This window comes from Platichthys flesus, chromosome 19 (genome assembly GCF_949316205.1).
Source record: "Platichthys flesus chromosome 19, fPlaFle2.1, whole genome shotgun sequence".
Classification (NCBI taxonomy): domain Eukaryota; kingdom Metazoa; phylum Chordata; class Actinopteri; order Pleuronectiformes; family Pleuronectidae; genus Platichthys; species Platichthys flesus.
Window position 1 is genome coordinate 5,570,178 of NC_084963.1, and position 26,500 is coordinate 5,596,677.

Here is a 26,500-nt window from a genome sequence, read left to right on the forward strand (position 1 = left end):
TGTATAATTGAAAGCCTGCATTGAAATGAATATGAATGCCTGTGCATGCATGCATGTGTGTGTGTGCGTGTGTATAGATGCATGTGCATGTACATTAGTGTGAATGGAGAGGTCATGACCCAATGTGGACGAGTCAATGTCAAACAGATGCAGAACTGTGACTTGACCGAGCAACAATGACAAAGTATACAGAGTATTTTGAGTACACTGTGTTTGTGTTTTAAGTGGTTTCACAAGCCAACATGACGCTGACCGATGCCGACTGGACCATGAGTCGCCTCAGTGCCCAGCTGTCCACATGTTTGTGTTTTTGTGTGTGTGTGTGTGTTGGTGTGTGTTTGAATCAAATATCATTTATTTTGGAAGCATTTTATCTGCATGTTATACAACAACTGGCTGTGAGTCAGGAGTTTGAGTGATCCACTTCTAACCTCAGCGATGTCCCAGCTGCTGAGGCTGTAAGTGTATCAGGGTGCATTGAGGCCAATCAAAAGGAGAGAGGGGTGGGGGGGGCGAACTAATAAATGGTTGGTGAACAGAAATTATAAAAGAGGGTGTTTGGGTCGTTTTTCTGGCTGGCTCAGCTAACTTCACACACACCAACCGCTTACACTGTGTGATTAATTGCCCCACACTGTGCACTAAAGAGAACTGCTAAGGATTAATTGTGTTTTTTAGCCACTCACCCACTCCCCCCCACGTGTGATAAACAGCAGAATCCGGGTTGTTTGTAAGCATAAACTTCTTTGAACCAGAGGAGGAATTGCTGGTGATTATTCAATGCGGTGTGTGTCCTTCCACAAGCCTCTTTCTTGGTTCAAGCATCACACTCGAACTTGGACGGCACCAACAACAGGATGCAGTGATGATGTCACTGCTATACAGAGTGAGAGAGCAAGTGTAGAGGCTTGTGTTGGTAGAATATTGAATATTTGTACGTTTGTGGGAGTTTTTAGACAAGAGGAGGTAAATGAGCGGAAAAAAACGAAAAAAAAAAAAAATCATGTACATTAGACACGTAAAAGACACCCTCGCAGAGTTTGTGGTGATCTTTACATCTCGCCTGAATAATGCTGTGGATTTGTTGCTGTAGTGATGTTTATCTGTGCAGAGAACCTCCCGCTGTGCACGTGTGAAAAAAAGACTGCGGGTAAACTCCGTAGTATCCAGCTCTCCGAGTTTTTACCCGCAGGTCATGCCTGAAAACGGTTCCAGATAGCGATAAATTAAAATTCCACAGATGAAAAGGATGCTAATGTGTGATGGTATCAGGAAGCTGCTTAGCATGCCTGAAAAGCCCCAACACAAACCGACTTCTTTGTCACAGCGATTCAAAGAATGCACGCTTCTCCTCTCAGGAGCAAAACAAAATAAACAAAGTTAACATCAGTATTCAAATTAATATGGATAAGATCAGATCATGACGCATTTGTCCTGAGCGAGCCACACAAACACAGGAGTCACGCAACAGAAGAGCAGAAACTAAATAGACCCCAGTCAGCTCATTCCTCTACATCAGTCCACCAAGCTCCCAGGCCGCTCGACACAATGACTCATGACAGATAATGGAAACATACTACTGCAGCGCTCAACAGATATGCTGTTTGAAAGTGTGAAACTACCAACTTCCTGAAGATAAGCAGCTTCATTGAGTCCTTTTGTGATCCTCAGTGATTAACAAAGATTTGCTTCTATTTGTGTGACACATTTCAAGCACAGATTCACAAACCCAGGAGGAACGGATTAGTGTGTGAGGGAACTTTCTTTAAATTTTAATAGCCAAAGTCTGTCAGTCCACTCTCGCCCAGTGGCCGACTGCCTTCACTGACTTACTCTGTGTTGTGGAGCTGTGCAGCCATGTGGAAAACTAGGCAATTTCAGCTGCAGGAAAACGACTCAAAGGGGGGGTGAGGTAACCTTGGTGCATATCTCTCTCTCTCTCTCTCCGACACACAAGCTGTCATGGGTCACTGTTAACATCACATATACTTGCTTTTGTTTCCCGGAGATTGAACCTAACCCCGACCATACAAAGAATTTAGTACCCCTTAATTTGACTAGAACAGAAACACAGAATTGTTTTACATCTCTTGCTGGGATTTTTTTTTTTTTTTTTTAGGAAAGCAAAATAGAGTCATTGTGTATCTGTGTTTGTGTAGCTGGACAAAATTAGGGTTTGGGATCATTCATCACGGGGGACCAATTGAACAGCAGTCATGGTAATCAATGAGCATGTCACTGATAAGGAAAAGAGAGCTACACACTTGGCCTTGCCACCGCAGGAATTCTCACACACAAACAGACACACACACACACACACACACACACACACTTTCACACACTCAAATGTGCATACAGGTGCAAGATCTCCTGTGTTCCTGCAGCATCAGGACGGAGGCTTCAGAGCAGCTACAGCTCTTTGTCGTCATGAACGGGATGTTAACGTACACAACGATCGGAGCTGCCTCCTCCTCCAGTTTCTTTGCATTCACTCCATGTTGCATCAGTTCATCTCTCTGTTCGTCTGCCAGCAAAGCCAGTCAGCCTCCTCTACCTTCTCTCCCTGGCTCTCTCTCCTCTCACTCTTTTTATATGTTCTCATATTCTACCTCTATCCAATTCCTCTGCTTCCTCTTCCCCCGCCCCTCATTCATTCATCCACTCTCCCCAAACCCTCCCTCGCTTTCTCAAATCTCCCATCATTTTCCACAAGCCCATGTGACACGAGAGCACGCCGGCTAATTTTCTGCTGTGGTAAAGCTGCTTTCCCGCCACAGACCTCTCTTCAAAGCGGCAATTTATTTTTCTCGTTATTTAAAATAGAGAGGAAGTGCTTACTGAAAACAGGTCTTCCAACACCCAGCATGGCAGGAACATTTATTTTAATGGAAACACTCATGCACACACAATTTCTGTTAAAAGTATACCTTCTCAACTACAAACTGTTCATTTTAATAGTCAAACAGCAAAGCCAGGATACGGGAAAATGCTTCTGTTAAAACTGCTAGATTGAAAAGTAGCGGAGGATGGACACAAGCCCTCGTTGATTCTGAAAGATGAAAACCTGTGTGGCAGCGGAAAATTCCGATTAATACCAGATCCAGTTATGACAAGATGACAGGGAGACCATGAGAAAATGACGGAAAGCCATTTTATTCTTAGTGGATTATTTTTTCCTTGTCCCTCTTATATCAGCACATCCTTGCTGCCACCGTTTCTTTAGCGATGACAGCCTATTACCACCGTCACTAACTCAGGCCTGAGGATGAAAAGCTGACTATGACAAAATGACAAGGAACAGTTCTAACGAAGGCCACTTAACTCAAAGTTGTTTAATTCCTCGTCAAGTTCTCCACACCCCTGCAGTCGTGACAGACTGTAGATGACGGAGATCCAATACACATGCAGCTGAAGACTTGCACCACAAAGGGAAGATATATTATCGTGGTTGTAGCAGTCAAGAAGTCAGGGGGGTTTCTTGTTCAAAAGTCAAATGAAATAATTACCAAGTATCCGAAAACACCAACCGATGTAAAACTACCTCAAAGAGACACAAAGTTCAAAAGGATCCTAGGACGGCACAAGATGACAACATAATGATATAAAAGGACAACACAAAGAGACACAAAGAAACACAAAAAATAAAAGAGATGGCTACAAAGAGACACAAAACAAGCACAAAAACACACAAAACTGCCAAAAAGCAACAACACAAAGACAGAAATGAGTGCAAAGACAATGCACCTGCACATGTAAACCATCACCTCTCGACAAAAAATGACCACAGAGTGACATGAAACAGCTGCAAACAACCTGGCGAGGTGTGTTGTGTGTCTTACAGTCAGGTGGTTTTGCTTCCATACAGAAAGGGTGGGGAGGCTTTTACCTGTCTGTGTCCAAGGCCCCCCCATCTGATAATCGATCCACGACATAAACTCCATTCTTTAGATCTTTTTAAATCCATCTGTGTGGCCAAAGGTTGTCCGCTCCGGTCATTATGTTAAGACGAATGCTTTCTTTACTCAGGATATTGATTAGCATCTAATGCAGAGATAAATGTTCAAATGTACTTTGAGGAATTCATAAGTTGAGAGAATAGATTTTTGAGGGGCAACTGGGCTGCTGCTTTAGTAACAGCAATAGAATTTATCATGGAACAAAATGGGATAATGAGTTTGTATATACACATTTATCAATTTATTTGGCGGCGCCACTTTGAAATGTTCTTCCTCTATTTTATGTTGTTCCTATGGATTTGAGCAAACTCAAAGAATGTCTGCAGAGTCTGTCCACTAATCTGTATCATAAATCCGTTGGTCTATTGTTACGGTCGACAGCAGAAACCTGGACCCTTACTTATCCGTCTATCAGCAAGAGTCTGGTAAAAAGGTTACACAGATATTGCTTTGGACTGTGTGACCCACACTGAGTGTGTGTCTGCGGATGCCTTTCCATCAAAAGAATAAATGAGAAAGAAGGATCAAAGCCATCTTAACCGCGGTAGTGGAGGCAGCCGTATTTCATGTCTACCCCCTCGGATCAGATCAATTTATACAGCGACCAGAGTTACCGCCTTCGCCGACAGCCCAGGAGCAGGAAATATGGTCACAATCTCCCCTTCTGTTACTGAGTTATGGTTTTGAATAACAGACAGAAAAGTGTTATTGCTGAAAATTAAGTCAGAGTGAAGTTGACCTTTTGGACATGAAAAGTTGTCATCTCATTATTTTATCTCACTAGAAATTTGTGATAATTGCCATAATTGGAACATGGATTCTTGGGTTATGGGAAAAAGGTCACCGTGACCTTGACACTTACCTTTGACAACCATGTTCCAATCAGTTTGTTTGAGTCCCGGCTTTCCTGATATATCGCATTCACAAGAATGGGATGGCCATGAGTTGACAGTGACTTGATCTATGACCACCGAAATCTAATCAGTTCATCCTGAAGTTAAAGATTGTTGGGATGAAGAAAATCCCTCAAAGTGTTCCTGAGACATTGCTTTCACAAAAACAGGATGCACTGATGGACAGGCGAGCCAAAAGCATAATGGCTGGAAATTGAAGTCTGGTTCAGTCAATACCAATCAAGAGCAAACATCTTGAGATATCACATGTGCTGTCCAAGGGACTACTCTGATTTGACAATGAGTTATTTGAAAGAGCAGCAGTAGCATGAATGACAACACAACACAACATGACAGGCTTGTTCAAGCGTGCACCCATATACATACGTACACAAGAGAACGCCTACAATGAAAATATATACGGTTTCATAATGCTGAGTAATCCAAGAGGAGGTCGAGGTCAAGAAGAGGGAAGTACAATCAACAGAAGGCGATCAAACAGCTTCATAGCAAAGGGGCGATACTGTCAACATGCAGAGAAATCCGATACCGGATGCCAAATTGGCGTCTGGAGGACACTTAGCCTCAAGCAAACAGCAGGCTGACAATTTGTTTGAACAAACAACAAGACATGTCGTCCTAATCTAACTCTGCTTGTGGCACTTCAGTGCTGCAATGAGGTCATGTCGGTATCAAATATGACACAGACTAAATATACACTCCTGTAGAAGAAGTAGGTCTTCGTAGGCCAGAGAGGCAGCATTTGTGTGAGTAAGAGTTAAAATAACAGGAAAAAAGTAATAAGCTAGTGTGTGTGTGTGTGTGTGTGTGTTTGTGTGTGTGTGTGTGTGTTGACTACAGTCCAGAGAAGAGAATTGATCTCTCTGAAGCTCAGACACAGCTGGTCTGTGAATACCAATCAGAGGTAATTAATAGCAGCTAATGGACTCTCTTCTCACTCTCCACTCTCTTCTGTCTCTATGTATTCCCCGCAGTCTTACTCTCTCTTTTTTATTATGCAGGAATAATACATACAGGAATGAATAATAATAATTTTCCTTCCTTCTTTATTACTGTCCCCAAGCTATTGGCACTCAGAGAGACATTTCAGACTTCCGTAACTCAAGTGGGTTTACTGCAGGTAAATTTATGCAATGTGCAGTGAAGACAGACAACAGAAATCGAAGGTAAGATAATGGTGAGAACAATGGACCACTGGTATAAAACTTTCACTACTAGCTGATGCTCTGCATAATACCAGCTGCATAATGAAAGAACCGCACTCTCCTGAAGTGGGTTTCCACACCTTTGTCACCTGCCTTACTTCAAACAAAGCAGCAGAGAATATTTCAGCCGGATTGTTATCGTAAAGAATTAGGATGAAATTTGCTGGAAAACTGTCCACAAGTCAATTCTTTATTTGCGCATTCAGGCTTAAAATATGTTGTTTAAAGATTAACTGTGTATTTGCAGTGACAAGATATCAATGCAAAAACACCACACATTTGCTCACTGCACTTTCTCACTGAGTCTGAGTGTAAATTTAGCAATTTGAAGATGTCCTCTAAGGCTGACACTTTTTCCAGGAATCAAGTTCGAATGACTTAGACATGACACCCAATTTGTTCAAATGTATTCAAACTCCTTGAGGGGTTTGGCAGTTGCACGGTAAATTAACAAACAGCCCTATCTATGTGCATTACTTAGCTGTGAATAACACAACACACACATACGCCATTTCTTAGAAGCGTTGGTGTCATGACCCTCCTGGACTTCCTCCATTTTTGTAACAAAGCAACGTGACATTACTGCTAAACTAGGACGTAACTCCACCTATTCCTGTCATCTGCTTCCATTGTTCATGCTCCATTATAATAAGAGTTCTCAAAACTTTGCTCTGCACTTTCAGTCTCATCACAATATGCTACTTTCAACGTCTTTGTGGGGTAAGTGCACAGTTAGCTAGTCACGCCCTCCTCCCCCTCAATGGCTCCGAGGACAAACCCACACACCTGTCACTCACTCGAATCGAGCCAAAGGTTGGAACAACAATATGCGCAATTGAAAAAGTGTTTCTCTTCTACAGGTGTTTTTCAATATTTTTTGTATATAAAAATGTATTAAAAAAGATTTTGTTCTTTTTTGAGACATAAAAACAAAACCGTGAAAGCGTGAGACCAAAATATGCAGATGAATATCACTAATTAAAGCTTAAAACCAAAGACAATTAAAGAGAACGACATAAATTACATTACAAAAGCTTAGTAAAAAGTCTATTTAAATGAAGCTCATTGGGCAAAAACTCTTAGTCTTGATAATAGTTGATAACTTTTTGCAGCGATGATTGCCAACCTTCACCTAATAAAACTAAAAGGGGTTAAGTAACATTTCCCAGGATTGCATGAGGTCTGCGATGCACCAGAGACCAATGTAAGACTAGGCCTATGTTACTGACAGAGATTTAAAGAGGCTGAGGCAGAGTGAGACATTTCAAGTGAGGAGAAAGAGATGAGATGACAAATGTCAAAGGGTGAAAGATGCCAAGTCTGATTGTTACAGAGCTTGAGATGGATTGGGAGACAGCAGGGGGCAAGAGGACAAAAGAGAACAGACGAGGAGTCAAAGGAAATGAGAGTGACACCAAGGCTGAGGTGAGGATGAGGAGAGAATTGGGTACGTGCTGTACTTGCAAGCTCATTAAACAGCTGCGTAATTGATGAGCGAAGAGGGGTGGGCAATGGAGAGATGAGGGAAGAAGAGAAATAGTCGTCAAGGACAGACACAACTTGATGAAAGAGTGCTAATCACTGGTTTCCGGGCCAGAGACTGAGATCAATCATCGATGACGGCAAAGACAGATGTACAGACAAATCCTGGTGGTGAACCTTTTGTTTTTTAGGTTAGGCTGTTCTGGGGCTTTTCATATAATTACTGCATGATTGTCTCAATTACCTAACCGCAGACTGCTAAAGGGATACTTCAGGTTTTTGATAACCCTCACACGTCGGAGCAGGAGCCTCGGAAAAAAACCTTGACTTGGCTGTTGGGTCAACTTGGATTATTAACGACAACTGGGTTCATGACTAGGGATTTGGGCCTTGAACAAGTTCTGTGAGAACATCTGTTTCTTGGATATTTGTGAGTGAAAGTCCAGACAGACAGTTTCCCGGAAATTTTCAGGAGGGACTTGGTGAGACATTTTAGCCGGCCCCAGTAAAGACATCCAGAAAATGTTCAAGTGAGCCCATGTGAATTCATTCTGAACAAGAAAAAAGGTGTGTCGTACATGTCTAAAGACAATAAGTCAAAGGTCAGACACCGGTGTAGATGTGCAGTAAACAAAAACATGTAATTTCTGAAGCAGAGGTTATACATTACATCCTGCCCACTGCGTTTTCTACCTAAATGCTCCTGCTCGTCTGAATATTCCGAACATTTTCTTCTACTTGTGAAAGAGTCAGATCCTGAAAACCTCCTACTGTGTTTCTCAAATGTAAAAATCAAACTCTGGAAAATGTCCAAACGCACATTTCCCTGTCATTTTCAATCATTTGCAATTAATGTCATTATTGCAGCAGAAACTAAAATGGCCACTGTGCACTGTTAATTCTGTGTCCATCAAAACTCTACACCTGTAAATGAGCGCACTGTGCGTAACTCATTTTATAGGCCAGGCTAAATTTATATTCGCATTCAGCCGGTGATGGAGAGCAGTAGCTCCAGGTTGTGCTGAACGCGCTCGATCGCAAATGCAAATTTGTTTAGCACTTCCTCAACAGTTGACACAGGAATATAAATCTGGTCGAAACACACCGGCCTCGCTCCGACATCTGATAAAGGCTGTGCACTGCAGGCCGCTCAAATTCAGCCCCCGGAGCCACTGACCATTTAGAGATAGGCTAATCTCACAGCAAATCTGTCCATGCCCTCCTCTGTGACTTGATAAGGAACAATACAATTAACTTCCCACGCCCCAATGGAGAAAGTAGCTTGCTTCTTGCACTTTTAGCTTTGAAGAATTTATATTTCTATCCGACTTAATGGCTTATTTGTTGTGTGACTGATAATGCTATGCTAATTTGGATGGGCTGTAATAGATTTATCTCGTCCAATGCAAAAGCACAATGTGTTCAATATCATGCCCGGGCAATAATACTTTATAACGTACAGCATCTATACTTACAAACTCACTGCACTTCTGCCAATTAACTTGATGAAACATTCTGCGCAGTCTTTTTTTAAACCCTGGATCCACAATGTGGGTAATGAATTTGTGCGTGTGAGTCTGCCCCCTGGTGTGGTGTGATTAGTGGTGTGTTGTGTTTGCAACCGTGTACAGCTACAGTCTACAGGATTTCACGCTTGTGTTTGTAAGGAGGCGTATCCGGGGAGAAACTGAGAAAAGAACATTAAAGACAATCAACGCCGCTCTGCCGTGTTCTTACGTTTATGTTCATTATAATCAGGACAACAAACTACACGATGGAGTTTAACAAAACACTAAAACGAACTCAGTGTATACATTAGATCGGTGTGACAGGAGTCTGAAGATAGGTTTGATAAAAAGAGAGAAAGAAACCCTTTGCTTTTCCCTGTCACATCCCCAACTAACAGGGGAACAGAGTCATTTCTGGGAGCAGTTTTCTGGATGTGGCAGAGCACTAGAGCTAATTTATGGGTCGATATAAACTTCCATCACCACAGACTGAAGCTGAAAGCTGTGCCGGCATGCGGCAGAAATAAGGAAAAGATCATAGACACAGAACGTATAGGCCAGGGAAGAAAAGGATTAACTTGTGTATATGTGCAGAAACACACATCTAATTACTTCTCAGAGGGTTTATCCTGCAGCAAATTCTATCGCACCTATACAAAAGCCTCCCATACGCAGTAATAAAAGTGATAACTGCATGAACTGCATGAACTGCATCACTTGAGACGGTCTTTACACCAGTCTAATCACTCCAGGGTGGCACTGGGTGAGTGACAGTGTGACAGGAGGATAGTTTAGGGTAATTAGCGCGGGCAGTTAAGAGCATAACTCATGTTTCTAGCAAGATGAATTTCTCAGTGCAGAACGGCCACTGCAGGAGAAGGAGACCAGTGACGGGGAGGAGAGTCAGGGAGTCGTGTTATGGAAGAACTAGTTTCCCTGATAACCGCTGATTTGCACCTGGATGCATCAGTGGGTGTACGTGTGAAAAAGAGCTGATGCTGAAGACAGGGAGACAGCGTTCAGCTGTAAATGACTTACGATGTTGTTCTTTTCATTAAAATGTGATGAATATGTAACTTCTAATGGGCTTTTTTGCACATTCCAGTTAGGTGTCCTGGCTCTGAAATGATTTAACGAGTCATCTAATCAGTTACACTATTAGCCACACTGAGTCATTACATACTATACACACACACACACACACACATTTGATTTGAAGTGTGCCGTGTTTGATTTTCTAACACCTATAAATCGAGGGCGATTAAATGTGTTATACTACTCTGCAGAATCTTTTTGGGTTTACTGCTCGTAAACTGCACTACCATGACCACTACGCTGTAAAACCTGCGACGTGTCTGATCCAGGGACGGGGGTGAAGGGGCTAACTGCATCACATGCAGCAGCGTTCAATAATCCTGGCCCCGAACAGCCCTCATTTCAATTCCGGCTGCCGAGGACAATCATTTTTCACGGCGCGGATGCGGTAAAAATCCCCCCCTGGTGTTTTGACACGACACAGCTTCTTGCTGTGGTATCTCGAGGTTCATCTCGTTCACCGCGGAGGCCAAACAAAAAGGAATTGATGATGTAACGCACAAGTGGTGCTGGCAAATCTGATTGAGTGCCAACATCGATACTGAGGGAGCGAGACGGTGAGAGACGGTGAATATGGATATTTGAATTTATATTTTTTTCTTTACTCACCATCTACGACTTAACAAAACACAAATTTACTTCAATACGAGCCACATCTTTTAAATGTTCCCTTCTAAAAAGAAAAAGACTCAACAACAGATGACATTTAACACAATCACACTGAAATAAAAACGTTTCCAAGTTGGGATAAACAGAAGGAAGTAATTTACGTTAAAGGACATGCTTTCAATTAGCTTCTCATTAAAAGGCAAACACGAGCCAGCCCAGTTGTTCTTCTGCCAACGAGCAGTTGTAACGAGTCCCGCTTCCTTTAACAGCTTGTTTCATATAAAAGAACCAGTAAATTATTGTAGTTTCACTACACACTTTTAGCATCCTATGTTGACCACTAGAGCTTGTGTCCTGCTGTTTTATTGAGAGGAAATGAGGGAACAAAGTTATTTGGTGGAAAAGCTGAGAAATATAATTATTGAAGCTTTAAATTAAAGTAGAGTTCAGGGACTTAAGTTAGCAGGGTCAAGTTCTGGCATTTAAATCCAACACCAGTTTAAACCCAAGTGGGACGACGTCGACAATGATAGAGGAGGCCACAGACTGATTCTAAATCTAAACCTGCCTGTTTGAAATGGTTTGCTGATCCTGTGGAGATGTCGGCTGCAGCTTTCTTTGTGAAACAGGAAAAAATAACCTGCAGTAACTGAGCTGCGGCAAGTGACTACCTGCCGCTAGACTCAGTCCCCAGAACCCTGAGGCAGCACCCCCGCTGCTGCACAGAGAGTTGATCACCTGTTTATTGAAAGTGCAGTGAAGCTTGAGGAGGCAGAGCCCGCAACTGGAGAAGCAGCTGCCACTGCTCCCGAGCACTGGTCACCTGTCTATCACAGTTTATTAATATTGAACGTATTACGTGTCCAAATCGCACCACATTCAATACTGCATTTCTTTGAGCCTTAAAAACAATACACGGTTCCCAAGATATGCAAGCCACAGAAACACTGCTCAGTAAAGGTCTTATGTCTCATTGTTTGTGTTATTACTCGAGTGAAGGAAGGAGGTAAAAAAAAGGGGGAACCAAGGAAGGAAGAATCCAGCAGAGAGAGGTTGTTTATTGAGTAGCTGATCAATGAGTTCAGCCTCAGCCAGAAAAGGAGGCAGAAAAGAAAAGAATGCAGAACAAAGAAAATGTGAAGTAGTGACCAGTGTGTGTTCAGGGCAGGAAGAGAATAACGAGCGTGGTGAGCAGCGCTGCCTTGCAACACAACAGGGTGACAGACGGACAGAGAGAAGGTGGTCGTGCCTGCAGCCTTTCACACAATGAAGGAACCAATGTGGGCTTGAGAGTTGTGGACGAAATGTAAAAGACAGAAGGAGAAGAAAGGAGCCCATTAGAAACTGACACCAGCAGAGACGTAAACAAACACAAGCAGTGGGCAACAGCCTTCAGTCCACAGACAGTAAAACACAAAGAAACACAGACATGTGAAATGTGAGACGGACACACACGGCGGCAGGACACTGACCTGTGAGCACGGCCTTGGCGGAGGGTTCAGCCAGGTCCAGGGCAGACTTGCCGTCGGTGTTGCGGATGTTGGGATCGGCTCCGTGCTGCAGCAACACTGTACAACAACAGGGCAGACACAGACAGTAGCTGAGCTCCTGAACTGACATACAAACTCCCCGACACACACCTCCTCCCAGTCCTCCTCCACCTGCGGCGCCTCCTCCTCCTCCTGCTGCTGCCGCCACTGAGCCACATCCTGCTCCGTAAACTGCTCTTCCTGGACCCTTTTCTCCCCCTCGCTCTTCTCCTGCTATCCCCCCTGCTCCTCCTCCTCTTGTTCTATCTCCTGGCTCTCCTGGCAGCCCCTCTGCAAGTCCTGCTTCACATGTCTCTCCTCCTCCGGCTGCTCCTCCTCTGTTGCTAGCGCTGCTCCCTTGGCTGCTGCTGGCTGCCCCTGCCCTGCGAGCCATGCTGCTGATGTAAACAGACATGTCACAACAAGAGCAGCGAAAGCGCCACGCCAGACCACAGCACCAGGGAAACAAGGGGACCTTACAAAAGGGCTGCGCGACAGGCTAAACGGCACATCCCACATCCATGGATGATGGAAGGACGGCTGTGGTTGAGCGGAGGAAATAAATAAAAGGGAGAGAGGAAAGGAGAGACGAGGGGCTACAGCTTGTCCAGGGAGCAACAACAGCAGCAGCAGCAGCAGCAGCGAGACGGGCAGGCAGCGCGAGCGGAGAGACTCTCGCCTCTCCGACTGACTGAGCGGTGCAGCGGAGAGAGAGATGAGTGAGGAGAGGAGGGGAGCAGGTTGGGATGGGGTGGGTGAGAGTCAGAGAGGATGGGAGAAGGTTGGGATGGGGTGGGTGAGAGTCAGACAGGGTGGGAGTAGCGGAGGGCTAGAAGAGGGGAGGGAGAGCAAAACAAGAGAGAGGCAGAGAGAGAGAGAGAGAGAGAGAGAGAGAGAGCCGGGAGGAGATGAGAGGAGAGGAGCCCCATGTGACTACCAAACAGGTATGAGCTGAATTACAAACTCTGCCTGAGCTCGTTTTTTTGCTGTAAATTAGCTCTTTCCAGGGCACTGGTGTCACAGCTCCGCCTGCCTTCCCCTCCGCCTCACATCCTGCTATTGTGACAGGCGAGCCGGTCCCGCTGCACATGCCCTTTGACTCCTGTCTGCTTCAAACCAGCCCTGCTGAGACACAGCAGGGACGATAAGCCGGCGTGCATGTGCATATAGGAGCACGTGAGTGCACCTGTGCCAGCGCTGACGCACACGTTCATCACCCATTCTACAAAAACATGATTGAGTGCTGAACCAATCCCTCAGACATAAATATAAATCAAGCAATCACTCCATATCTCTCTCACACACACACACATCTATACATGTTATGATACCCAGAAGTGAGAGAATATGAGATGTGCCTACAGAGGGAATCGTCAGTTTCTGCTGCAAACACAACTCAAAAAAATCATTCACATTTCTTTCAGTCCAGTCTGAGCTGTTTCCATATACATTCTATAGGTTCTGGTGATACAACAGTAATGACTCCCTACGTTAATATATTTTCACCCCATGTCCATTTATGTATTTGTTTGCCTGAGTCTTCAGCAGGATTATGCAAAACCGTTTTGGAGCCGATTCAGCCGGCACTAGAGCTCATAGCTCCATTATAGCACAATGGTCCCCTTAATAATAATCTCGTTAAGATCCATTAATTATTCCCTGGGAAATTAGTGAAATGTCAAAACAACATCCTTCCTGCAATGTTAAAGAAGTGATAAAAAATGTCTAGATCAGCACCAAAATGGGTTCTTCTCTGAGATATACTGTCTGGTTTCTCAACATTTAAATGCTTTGACATTTATTGTAATAATCATTGATATAGACTGAGGTTAAAATCTTCTGCCTTCTACTCGTCTCATCTGATTAAACTCAATCCCTTTTTTGCGAGGATTAGTTTCCAGGACAATGTCCATGACCACAGAGTAAATGACCAGATTTATTTCAGCCCTCTCATCTGTGCGGTAGCTTTTTTTTTAAGTGCTCAAGCAAAATAGGGAGTAAAACTAAAATGATTACTTCATGGGAACAAAGTGCAGCTGAAGAATGAAAGCAGCAGAAACCAGCAGTCAAACCGGAGGCAGGTGCATCACAGATGGAAAAAGTTACAAGTTTGGCTTTTACTGGGTCTAAATTTACATTTTGATCTATTTGTTTGGTGACATTTCCGCACAAGTCAACATTTAGGCATTTAAGAGCTTGAGGTGCTGACAAAAGTAAAATCACCAACTTCCATAATAAAGATAAAGAAGAACTCTGCGTGCAGTATGCAACAACGCGGACTGAAATCTCACGGCAAAGACTAATCTGTTTGTATAAAACACCCCTAACTAATAATGTTATGCAGGTTTTGATATGCTATGTGGTGCTAAAACTATCATTTATTCATGAGATCAATGACCGAAAAAATACATTTCCTGCTTTCCCATTTTTTGCAACTAAAGAAGGTAGGAAAAATGGTAGAAATCTGCCATTTTTCATTTGAAAGAATATTGTAACACCAATATTTCTTGTCTCCCTGACATTTCATAGAGCAGATCCATCCATCCATTAGCTGTATTGGTTATCCGTTGAGGGTCAGAGAGCAGATGACTAATGAACGAACCCTGGCTCCTCCTAATCAATGGTTCCGATGTCTGGGACGAAAAACGTGGGAAAAGTGTCAAGTCTTAGCAGCTTGTGGTCATAACGATGCCCAGTGAAATTAAACTGAGGAGAACTGAGGACACAGTTAAACTGTCAAACTCAGGGCCAATAGAAATGTCTGCTTCGGGATTTTCCGTGATCTTCTTTTCCCAACTTTGTTGATTAGATTTTCTTTGGACCTTGAGCTTGGAGAGATGCAGGTCAAGTAATTTTCAACTCCAGAGCGTCCGTCACACTGAGCTGCAGTTACAGACAAATCAGAGCTGATCTGACTCTCATTTAGCCGACAAATCTCGAAACCTGGCGACAGCCCACCGGACCTCCGTCCAATGAATAAGCCACCGGGGGTTTTTTCAGCTCTGGCTCACGCAAAACTAAATAAACGTGGCCTTCGATTGCTGTTATCTAATTCAGATTCATAATTTTAACTTGGGTTATTACTTGAAAAGTTTTAAAGGTTCCTAATGTTCAGAAGAAAACATGACTTTCCTCATACTAGCCATTGCTGCCGCTCCTCTTTTCAGCCTCTGTCTGAAACTAGAAAAAAAGCCGAGTCGGTTCTGATTTGAGGCTGTTGTGATTGGTCAACAGCTTCCAGCTTTCGAAAGAAACATCGCCCTCCGCTCCCTCTGCCTTTACCGAAGTATGTTTCTGGAGCTTTAGGAGCTGAGTTTTCTCCCTTAACCAAAGATTGAGCTTTTTAACTTTGCCAAACTTTTCTACACAGTCAACTTACATAACACCCGAGGGAAGAGAAACTGAAAAAGCCTCACACGTCTGCTTTAATGGCGTCTGAATGATTTCACCTTAAACAAACTGCTCAGGCACTGGACTCGTCTGGCAGCTCTTTAAAAACCTTTGTGCACTGGGTTTGCACAGCTGTGTACTCAAAGGAAATCATTACGTCAATTCCGCTTGTTAAATCTAAATGAACTGTGCTTTTGATTCATGCAGAGTTGATCAGAATAGATATTGAAAAAAGAAACTGAACACAACGTGAACTCTAAACTGAGAACAGTATATTTAAGTCATATTTCATTACGCAGGCAAAACACATATTCAAGCGACACAATCTTGGACCATTCCCCACAGTTTACCATATGTTTTCAGACTTTCCCCACATCCCAGGCAGCTGCTGGTGACTGATCATTTCAGGAGGCTATGAAAATGAAACTTACACAGACTCATAAAACTTGATAATCTGCATTATGTTTCGTCAGTATTCTTATAATAATGCAGAGAATGGCAGAACCCTTATTGCTGCACATCCCGGGATGGAAAATGATAAGTGGAAATGTGTATTGCAGTTTCTCTTTGTGCCAGAGGGCAGCAAAAGATGTATGGGAGCAGTGGAGGAGTCAGCTTTTTAAATTATCCAACAAATTGGAAATGTGACCTGAAAATATTTACCTTTTGAACTGTGAGAATAAAAGCGTATTTATCATCTTTGTGCATCACAAAATGTTATTAGAAACTATCTTGTGGACGTGCTGCGACATGATAGTGCTCACTGCTCTGGACCAATCAGAGCTCGTCTGTGTCCTTCACCCTAACACTGTTAAAGAAGTGAATTAAATGTGGCTTAAAAACAATTAGCGAAAGGGCTTTGGAAAAACCAAAGCAGCGAGCACATCCTCTGCGTGACCTCGTCCCTCCAAAGCCTGGTCACTGTGACTCAGAGAAAAAACTGCTTCATGCAAGAACAGTTTCATTTTCTTATCCTACATGTCACCTTTTTCTGGGAGGTTCGTTCGTACGAGTGTTCAAGGTCGGATTCACTAAAGCTCGTTACAGTTTGATAAATGCGGCTCTTAAATTAACGGCTCTTATGGCTCCACTACATTTGTGCAACAAAAAAAAAGAGGAGCTTCATGAAAACATGATCAATTCAGTGTCTGTGATGGCTTGAAACAATCCAAAAATATGAATAGGGCTGCTTACAATGTGTCATCAGATCAACTGTGACACAAACATAAAGAATTGACATTAGGTTAGATTCTAATCAAAAAAGTTATTCTAAGGTAAAGCGATCGGTGATTGTGAAGAAGTGCAGAAAAGAGCTAAAATCAATCTGAGAGTCCCGTTAGTCAGGTTTAAGCTGAATGATTTATGAACCTACAAATGTTTCATCAGATAAAGTGAATCCATGGAGCAGTGTGTGGGATTTAGGGGAATATCGTAGGTAAAAAACTATAAATGCACTACATACAGATACAGAAAGTTGTTTCATCTACATTTCTATGTCATTCAAATTATTGACAAATCAATCAACTGCTCTGAGCCTCGACAACGAGATCAAATTGTGCAAATTGATCATCAGAGATAAAATCACTGACGCACCTTTTCCTCCCTCTCGCTGTCAGCACTCAGAACACGCCGACACCAACTGTCGCTGCAGCCTGTCGTTAATATTTGTATTATTTTAACTCATACCGAGCAAAGCTTTTCCATTAAGATCATAACGATAACAACACAACCGAGTGCTCAGACGTGCAGGTTTTCACGCTGAGGTGCATCTTGTCTACTTCAGGGATCAGTGGCTTGTTCTTCAGTTCATGTTTCTAAGATTTACTGCTGCTGCTGTTTCTGAACCGAGCCTGTGGAGTTTGTTCCACTTTTTAATTTAAAAGTACGCTGGTGGCTGCTCATATATTGTGGGACAAACAAATCAATGCTCTTCTGTCCCCTGTGTGAGCCGAAGAGTAAGCACTAACACAGTGATTGCAATGTATACGTTATTTGCTGCTTTATGCTTAATGGTAAATAACAGCATACTTGGTGGTTTATAATTGTTTCTAAACAATTACTTGAATATTATTCAGAACTCTGGAATGAGACTTTTGAGGAGTGCTGGGGGGGTGGAGGCACTTAAAACAAACGGTACACGCAATTACAAACTTAATTTAATATCTAACAATTAGCAAAAGTATTATAGCTGCAGGTAATAAAACAACAAGGAGGAAGCAATGACATTCACTGCACCAGCAGGACTTAGCGTTTACTGTTTTTGTTCTCTTCACAACTCAGACCAATTCAGTCTTAGAGATATAGATATTTGAAACATACAGTACACAAGTTTACTTTGTCCACAATATTTCCGGGCGGGTTTTTGTGTACTTACCTATACAGACATCTATCTTGCCTTTGATGGAGGCTTCATGCAGCGGCGTGTAGTTCCAGTTGTCCCGAGAGTTGGGATCGGCGCCCTGACACAGCAACAAGGAAACCACCTGAAAACAACATACATAGAACATTCAAACCTTTTTATTCTGCAAAAAGGATTATGGTTATATTCATTTGTATGTACTGTTTATTCTGTCAAATTAAAGTTTACCTATCAGCTAACATAAATGCAGATAACGATATGTCTGATATCATAGATTATGTTGAGTTGAGAGTTAATTATTTTAGATTGTGGAATATAAACCTTCTATTTAAAAAATAAAATAGTTATAATTTAACAAAGTTGCTTGTCAATGCCTAAGTGTTCAATCTTTGTCTTAACAAATGTACAATTTGACGACCTATAGGAGAACACGCTTAAAGCTGCTTCCTGATTTAAAGAGTGGAAGATCGAAGCCTAACTTTTCTCTGCCTGCCACCCACTACACTACACAAAACAAGACAACAACAACTTTGAGCGGTTTCAGTGAGGACGCAGTGCTTTTTACTCCCATCACAATGCTAATCATCCCTGTGATCATACAGCAGCATTAGCACAGCACTTCTGGGACGACGTTGCAAAGTGCTCTCCTACAAAGCCTCTAAAAGCCTTTAACGCAACTGAAACTGTAAACACTCAACCCATCACTGTGGTTAATGATGAGGAGGACGGGGAGAAAAAAAAAAAGCTTCAGCACATCTGTCACGGATAATCCAGAACATTAGCAGCAGCGAGGGGATGACCAGAATCTCAAATAAGCGATGGAAATGAATGTTCTGCTTTTCTCAATGTGATCTTTGAGGATAAACGTGCGCTTTGTATGTTTGGGGTCGTCAGAAATTTGACAACAGCGCACGTTTATGTTTACACAGGCTGTATAATATTTAGCTTCACCTCTGGCTTTGTCAAAATCACAACAGCACAGTGGAAAGGCAGCGACACAATATATTCCATCCTGAAAATAATACAAACGACAGAAACAACACAAACAAGTCTGAAATGTTCCCTTGTTCAGTCTCACCTCAGAGTGACCGAAAGAGCAGGCGTTGTGGAGCGGGATCAGACCGCCGTCATCCCTCGTGTGCACGTTAGCGCCTGTTTGAAGTAAGTGGTCCACCACGTCTCTCCGCCCGAAACCTGACACGTGAAGAAAAGAGAGCAGGAGATAAAATAACATTCAAAATAAGCTTTTGTTTGACCTCATTGTTATGGATTTTTATTCTGTTCATTGTCTTTGTTTACTTCTGAGAACTTTTAGCTTTGTCATTTGGTTCCTTTACAAGAATCAATCAATACTTCTTATCACAAAGTACATATTTGTTTTGTGAAGCATGAGTCACAGCTGTTTGTGAAAGTTCAGAAAATGTGACGCTTCACTACAGAGAGAATCTGTTCTTGTTCAAGTTGCTGAGGACTAAAGACAGAGATGTAAAGCAGCTGGGTCACTGTTTTGCAGAATTAAAAAGAGTCAAGTGTGGAAGAGAGGAGGTGAACTGCTCTTTTGATATCCAGGGTTGTTTTCCTTCCTTGATTCAAATCTGCTTCAGATTTTGCATGTGGCTAAAAAATGAAATGCACTCCATTTTAACAGGTGTGCCGGCTCGTGTTACACCATAGGCAATGTTTAAATATGACGTCAAATTCACAAATACGCCCGAGTTGTTAAGTTGCAGCTATGACTGCTTTTTCAGACAAATTGTTAATACTGACCGTGGCATGAATTAGTGACATGTTCCAGATAATACAATTCAAGCTGAATATTTCCTCTTCAACACAGACGGTGTGACATGTCTCCTCTGGTTAAGATATCTATATATTCTTGTTTCTGGTGTGGTTACAAGGATTCAACGTATTTATCTAATGTGTAAGTGAGATATTGGAAGAAGTCAAATAAGTCAAATAAGCAAAAGTTTCATAAATTCATTAAATGTTTAGAATGGACTGTTGTCCGTTTTTTTAGACCTTATCAGAATAAAAGGTGCATATAGAAAAGTCAATGGGCCCTTTGCAGCTGCTGGGTAGCATATTTTAAAATGCATATCTTATAACATGCTGTTTGTAAAAGAGTTTGATAAAAGGGAACCATCAGTCCGCTGTCTGCTTCAGATATGTTTGCATTTTCACTTGCCCAAATTTTAATCTAATTTCCAAAACACTAAACAAATGCAAATCATCTTTCAGCCCCAGTAACTCAAGTTGTGTAGTGCATGTGTGTGTCCTTCTGAACTTTGTTATTGGAAAGTGCTGTTTACACACAATAGATGCTTTGTTTACACTGATGAAAATTAGAAAAAGTAGTTATTATATTTCTGCCCTGTTTTAATAAAGTACTTCTACGTAGTCAGTGTCATCCTGACAAACTAATTGAATACATATTAACACTTCTAATGAGTTAGCATCTTTCTGGTCACTCCAGTCCCTGAACGCATCATCCAGCTGCACAGCCTGTCTGAAAAATACTTTTTACTTAGTTGAAAATTAGATTTTAGGTCATTCTTACCTGCTGCGAAATGCAGAGGAGTGGATTTACGTCCCGCCATGTCTTTAGCGTTCACATTCAACACGTCCACGAGCTTCTTCACCCGGGAAACATCCCCGTTCCGACAGGCTTCAAACAGCTCCCTGAAGGCACCGTTAGCTCCACCACCACCGCTACTGCTGCTGCTGCTGCTGCTGCTGCTGCCCGGGTTACCGCCACCCGACTCGGGCGTGGAGCCCGGGCTGCTCCCGGTACCCTCGGTGGTGGTCGGGGAACTGGCGCTGCTGCTGCTGCCGCTGGTTGTGCTGCTGCTGGCGGTGAGGGCCAGAGATGGAGAGCCGCTGCTGCTGTTGGTAGCGCTGGTGGTGCTGGTAGTTGTGGGAGAGGCCGGGTCTGCCTCACCGTCAGGCGGGCTCTCCATCAATCCGTCCCGGGGAGGAAGCGGGGCGGCATCGTCGGCGGGTGCCGGAGGAGAGCCAGGAGGGCCACCGGGGCCCGAGGAGCCGCGGGGCGGGGAGGACAGCAGGGAATTCGGCTGTTGCTGCTGCTGAGAGGAGCGACGAGGCGTCGCCATTTTCACAACACAACAGTCCCCATTAGCAACAAAACACTGGTGACAACTTCCGGTTGATGAAACACAACTTCCGCCTTCACAGGTTCACACTTTATCAAACTTCATCAGCACATTCAATAATATTACAACAAAAATAAATATTTATATACAACAATTTGACATTTAAGGCAAGTTATTTGAGATTAAGGAAAAAAACAGTGCACACTTTTATATTTCTTGGGAGGAAGACTGAAAATACTAGTGTGGGGTTCACCCCCACAAAAACGAAATATTTGTACCTATATTCATATTTTGATTTATTAATTGTATATCTATTTCATGTTGTGCTGTTGCTCTATAACTAAACAAAAAGCTAAACAGATACTTGATGGACATAAGTAAATGTTGTGCACATGTAGGATTTCAATTGTATCTACATTTTATTTCCTTTATAGCTTTAACGTTACATTCAGTTGAACAATACAATAAAAGGTGTATAAATGAAAAAGACAGAGACTGATTATAGTTGAGGGATCAACACAATTTAAATCGAATGTGATGTAAATGATGAGCTGATTAGTGTCAACTGGCCTGGCTCTAAACAATAGCGCCATCTAGGGGAGATGATTGGTAATGAAGAAACTACCTGGGCTTTCTTCAGACTGAGCATGAAAATCATGACTGTCCCTCAACTGATAAAACCAACACATATAACAAATAACATAGTTTACATTATACAAATATACAATAACAGGTTTCACTTTACATTATGTGTGTTTTTGGCAAATGTTACAACGCATTGGGCAATTTAAAACATGTCTTTATACAACTATAGAATTGAAGTAATAAATCAAGAAATGTGAGGATTTAGGTCAATCAATCAATCAATCAAATTTGTATTGTAAAGCCCATATCATCCCAACCACAATTTGTATATGTTTTGGTAAATGATGTTATCTTATTTCCATTAATAAAATACAAATCAATCATTCTTATCCATATGTAATCCTATTAATAACATTTTACAAGTATTGTTGACTAATACAGCAGCTTTTAATGCTAATGGTTTTAATCTATGAGCCTTTCATATATTTAATGTTTATTCAAACAAATAACTGGGTAGGTCTTATAAGGAAGGTGTGTTTATGTGACTGACAGATGACTCTGTCTGGAGGTATGTTAGTAACCACACTGGTTTGGTTCCACTTTACTGTTCATCCGTCGCTCCATTGAAGTTGCATCCTGTTTCGTAATTCTACATTTTCTGTCCTGAGAAGGAATCCAAGCTACAAATATCAATTAATAAATCCAAGGGCTGCAGATGACGGAAAAATATTCCAGTTATTGTGTTTGCTTTTTTAACAGAGTAAAACAGAAAATCTGATCTTATAAATTATAGGATTGGAAATTTGTCTGAGCTTCCAATGAAAACCTACACATACATTATGAAAACTGAATAAGGATGGCTTTGTGGGTGATAGACTCTATTTCACTTGGTGAATTTACACTTGCAACGCTCACAGCCTCTGTTGCTATTTCTAAGCATGTGTATGACTACGCTACCAGTTTCTTAATAAAGGTTAAATTTCATACTTTGCTGATCACATGCTGCACACAATCTGTTCTCAAACACTGGTTGACAATCAGAACTAAGGAAAAAGTACAGCTTGAGGGATCATTCCCTGTGTGTCAGTGTTGTATCCATGAACTGTAACCACATAATTCCAGCATCTTGTAAATGCATTCTGCACTGAATTGTGATGTGACCTGTGACACAAATGTGAGGACAAATTTAACAGATACATACATGCATCGTTGATGTGATGCTCAGAAACAGAACCTGGAACAGAGATGAATACAAATCGAATCAAGACTGAAAAACTTGTGAAACTTTTTTCTCAGGGTCTTGAAAGTTTGGTTTCAGTTGCTGCCTGGCGCTTTAAAAGTTTAAATCTCTGCTTGAAGACTGAAGACATTGGTCAATAGACCCACAATTTACCAAAGTGACAATATACTCATTAAATGATTTGAGACACTAACGGTGTCTTTAATTTAACTCTGAAATATATCTAGATGATCCAGAATGATAATATTTATAAAAATAAACTTTTCTTTATACATGACTATTTAAAACAAAGTGCACTATATGGCTGAAACATGATTAATACCCTTTAAGACTGAGGCAAATACAATTGGCCCTGAAGTCTGCACCAAAATGGCAATTTAAAGTAAAGAATATATAATAAATATGCAACACTTATATGTCTGTGTACATCAGCCACAAGTCGGTCAGCTGATCACATGTTGTTTTTTTTTAAACTGTGTTGTCAGAGGATGAATAAGCAAAATTCTGCCTGGTCGGTTTGTCGACATTCCTCCTCCAACCGCTCTTAGTGTTACAGAGTTTAAACTTAGCCTGAAAACCAATCATCACGAGAAGAGATTCAAAAATGAGAAATGATTCTATGTCTTCTATGACTTCTACAACTGCTGAGCTTTTGGATGCAAGCGTCACACAACTAGTATAAAATCATTGTCTCATCTTTTCCCATTAAAAAAAAGCAGTTGGCTGTTTGTTATTTTTCAAAAGAAGGTCCAAGGTGTGTCTTGTTTGGTGACAACCATCATTCACAAGATGCCACAGTGGTGTAAATCAGGGAGGATGTCGTTGGGCGGGGACGACTAGAAGTGCTGAGAAGCTGAGAAGTGGCCTGTTTCAAAATAAATTGCTCTTTGGGCCTTTCATAGACTTCGACAAGTTAACCACTTCCCCTGTGAGGTTGATGAAGACGATGGTAGTGTGCAAGGCTCGGTGATGTCTTGTAAGTTGTTCACTTTTAGGGTTTGGAACAGAGAGAGCAGGGAGAGAGAGAGGAAGAGGCAGGACGGCCTCTAAGCTGTTGTCATTGGATTCCTGCAGAACTACATTCTTATCGAAAACAGTTCCCACATAATCACAGTTTGAAATCTCTCAGTCCAGCTCCCTCTTCTAAACTCAACCCTGATTATAACAGAAGTTCTCCCAAATAGATAAAAAGGTGTTTCCTGAGCCGAGGCCCCACTTAGAGTCTGTAGAGGTTTTATAAAAGACGCACGAGTTCTGTGCTTCAGTCTCATCCTGGTTTTATTGTGTTGATCGCAAACCTGTCGTCAAACATTAACCAACATCGTTAATCAAAAGCTGGAAAACCTCAACTATAGAGTAACTCCTGTAAAATATGTATTTGCTTCATTAATCCGGACAAAACTTTGTTTGCTTGTCTGCTAAAAAAAACTACTAGGTAGTAGGGTCTAGTTTGGGCTTACGTGTTCATCAGTCATTTTTAAGTTATTTAAACTTAACCAGACTTATTTAAAAAGTTTTTAAAACACCAACTTGTGTGAGTTATACATTAATGGGAATAAATCAAGAATGGGCTGTTTTTAAAGTCGAGCAGGTTGATGATGCCTGACGGATGTTTTTCGTGTTTCTCATCACTCACAAGACATTTGCATCATAAAAGTCTAGTCGAAACCCCCCCCCGCTCTGTTCATCTCTGCAGGGGAGGATGAGAGAGCCTGTGTCCTATCTGGCGCACAGGTGAGGCAGGAGCCCCGCCCACCGCCGGCAGGTTTCAGTCCGACTTGTTTATAAGCGCAGCTGTTGAAGTTGTCAGAACTCGGTCACTTCTCTCAGAAGTTACGTCTCCTTGTTTAGGACTCAGAGCGAACAACAGCCAGCAAGCAGCAGCAGCCATGCCGAGCCGAACCGCGCAGGAGTGGGTCCGCTTGTCCCTTCGCACACCGGGCATCCTGATCTTCGGGATGGTCCTGGTTCCCTGCGGCTGGGTGCTGGCCCTCGTCGCCACCGTGGCCCCCAACTGGAGGACCCTCAACAATCTCCCCAACGCCCCGGAGGGCGAGTACATCGAGCAGGGGATCTGGGACATCTGCAGGACCAACCCGTCCTCCCAGAGACCGGCGTGCGGGCTGGTGGACACCACGTACTTCAAAAACCAGGTCATCGAGCCGGCGCAGGGGCTGATGGTCGCCTCCCTGATCGTGGCCATTATCGGCCTGTGTGTTGCCATCCCGGGGGTCCGCTGCTGGAAACCAGAACCCAACTGGACCACGGCCGGCCTGGGTGGACTGCTCTTCTTCCTCGCGGGCGTCATGACCATCATCCCCATCGCGTGGTACACCCACATCCTCGAGGAGGTCGCCACGGTGAGCCCGACCATCAATGTGAAGGTCGGCTACTGCATCATCCTGGGCTACATCGGCGGGATATTCGAAATCGTGGGCGGCTTCGTCATGTTCATCGGCATCTGTCGCTGCTGCGGCGGGAAGAACCGAGGCGAGAGGCGGGTCGAGGACGTCGTGGGCCCGCGGTTCCGATCCAAGCCGCCGCCGAGACCCGTTGTCGTGCCGAGCCTGAGCCGTCCGGACCGGAGCAACGCCAGCAGCAGCGTGCCTTACTCCAGGAACTCCATGGATGATGATGTGTCCTTCCCCCGGGCCAAGAGCCCCGCGATCCGGACAGACAACAGCTCGTACGGCGGCAGACCCTACGATGCTGACCTGTGAGGAGCACATCTGGACTCACACATCTGGACTCACACATCTGGGCGCACTAAGAGGGTAACACAACCTGAGGAGGTTACACGAGAGTGGACGTTGTTCCAGGAAGAAGTCCTTGAATGATGACTTTACAATCCACCACCTATATTAGAAATAGCCTATTAATATTCAGGAGTATCACTTTTAAGTCACCATTGTTGCCTGGTGTGAAACCATAAGTAGTGAATTTATTTTTTATCCAGAGATCAAACACCCTTAAATAGATGTAAACTAACTATTACATGAATGAGGAAGAATGACTTAAAACATAGTATTAATGTGTTTGAAGGCATTTTTGTATTATGAGAATAATGTGTTTAATAGAGGGGCAGGGCTACAGATTAGAGTCATTATAAGCGTTGACATCATTACACCCATGTGCCTCTTGCTGTGCTGTAGGATGATGAAGTAGAGGATTGTAAGAATATTACAGTGGAAAGAGATTAAGTCTGGAAAGTGGAGGATTCTCTACGATTCACTTCTTTGAGTGAATCGAGGAGGGAAGATCCGATTTGCCTCATCTGTCTTTTAACATTCTGCAAATGATGCTGAACTCCGTTTGTAAATATTTCTCTGAGGAAAAAATGTGTTTTCTCCCTGTGTTCACTGCCTAATCCAACTTCTTTTTTTTTGTTGTTTATGTAAATACTGTGTTGTTAATGCACTTTACAACTGTGGCCGAGCTCATAGAAGGATCAATATTGTCCCAGCGTGCGTGGCTCTGTGACACAAGTGCAGTTCATTAAACGCTCACTGTGAATAAGA

At 42.7% G+C, this 26,500-nt stretch overlaps 2 protein-coding genes across 2 annotated transcripts in view; one reads left to right on the plus strand and one right to left on the minus strand.

Moving 5' to 3' along the window:
- Window positions 1-21,181, minus strand: part of LOC133974655 (poly [ADP-ribose] polymerase tankyrase-1-like) — a 65,732-nt gene extending 44,551 nt beyond the window's left edge. Inside the window, exons 1-4 of the mRNA XM_062412296.1 lie at window positions 20,605-21,181; window positions 19,126-19,241; window positions 18,063-18,171; window positions 12,242-12,337 (exon numbers count right to left, since the gene is read on the minus strand). Of these exons, the coding sequence (XP_062268280.1) occupies window positions 12,242-12,337; window positions 18,063-18,171; window positions 19,126-19,241; window positions 20,605-21,157 (874 nt within the window). The 5' untranslated portion in view covers window positions 21,158-21,181. The remainder of the gene's footprint in view (window positions 1-12,241; window positions 12,338-18,062; window positions 18,172-19,125; window positions 19,242-20,604) is intronic.
- A 3,603-nt stretch (window positions 21,182-24,784) lies between these two features.
- Window positions 24,785-26,500, plus strand: cldn23.1 (claudin 23.1). The gene has a single exon (XM_062412297.1). The coding sequence runs from the start codon at window positions 24,872-24,874 to the stop codon at window positions 25,700-25,702; it is 831 nt and encodes a 276-aa protein (XP_062268281.1). The 5' UTR covers window positions 24,785-24,871; the 3' UTR covers window positions 25,703-26,500.

Bases quoted from the DNA above. Each gene is read 5' to 3' on its own strand.
- cldn23.1 (XM_062412297.1), top strand. From the start codon at position 24,872: ATGCCGAGCCGAACCGCGCAGGAGTGGGTCCGCTTGTCCCTTCGCACA.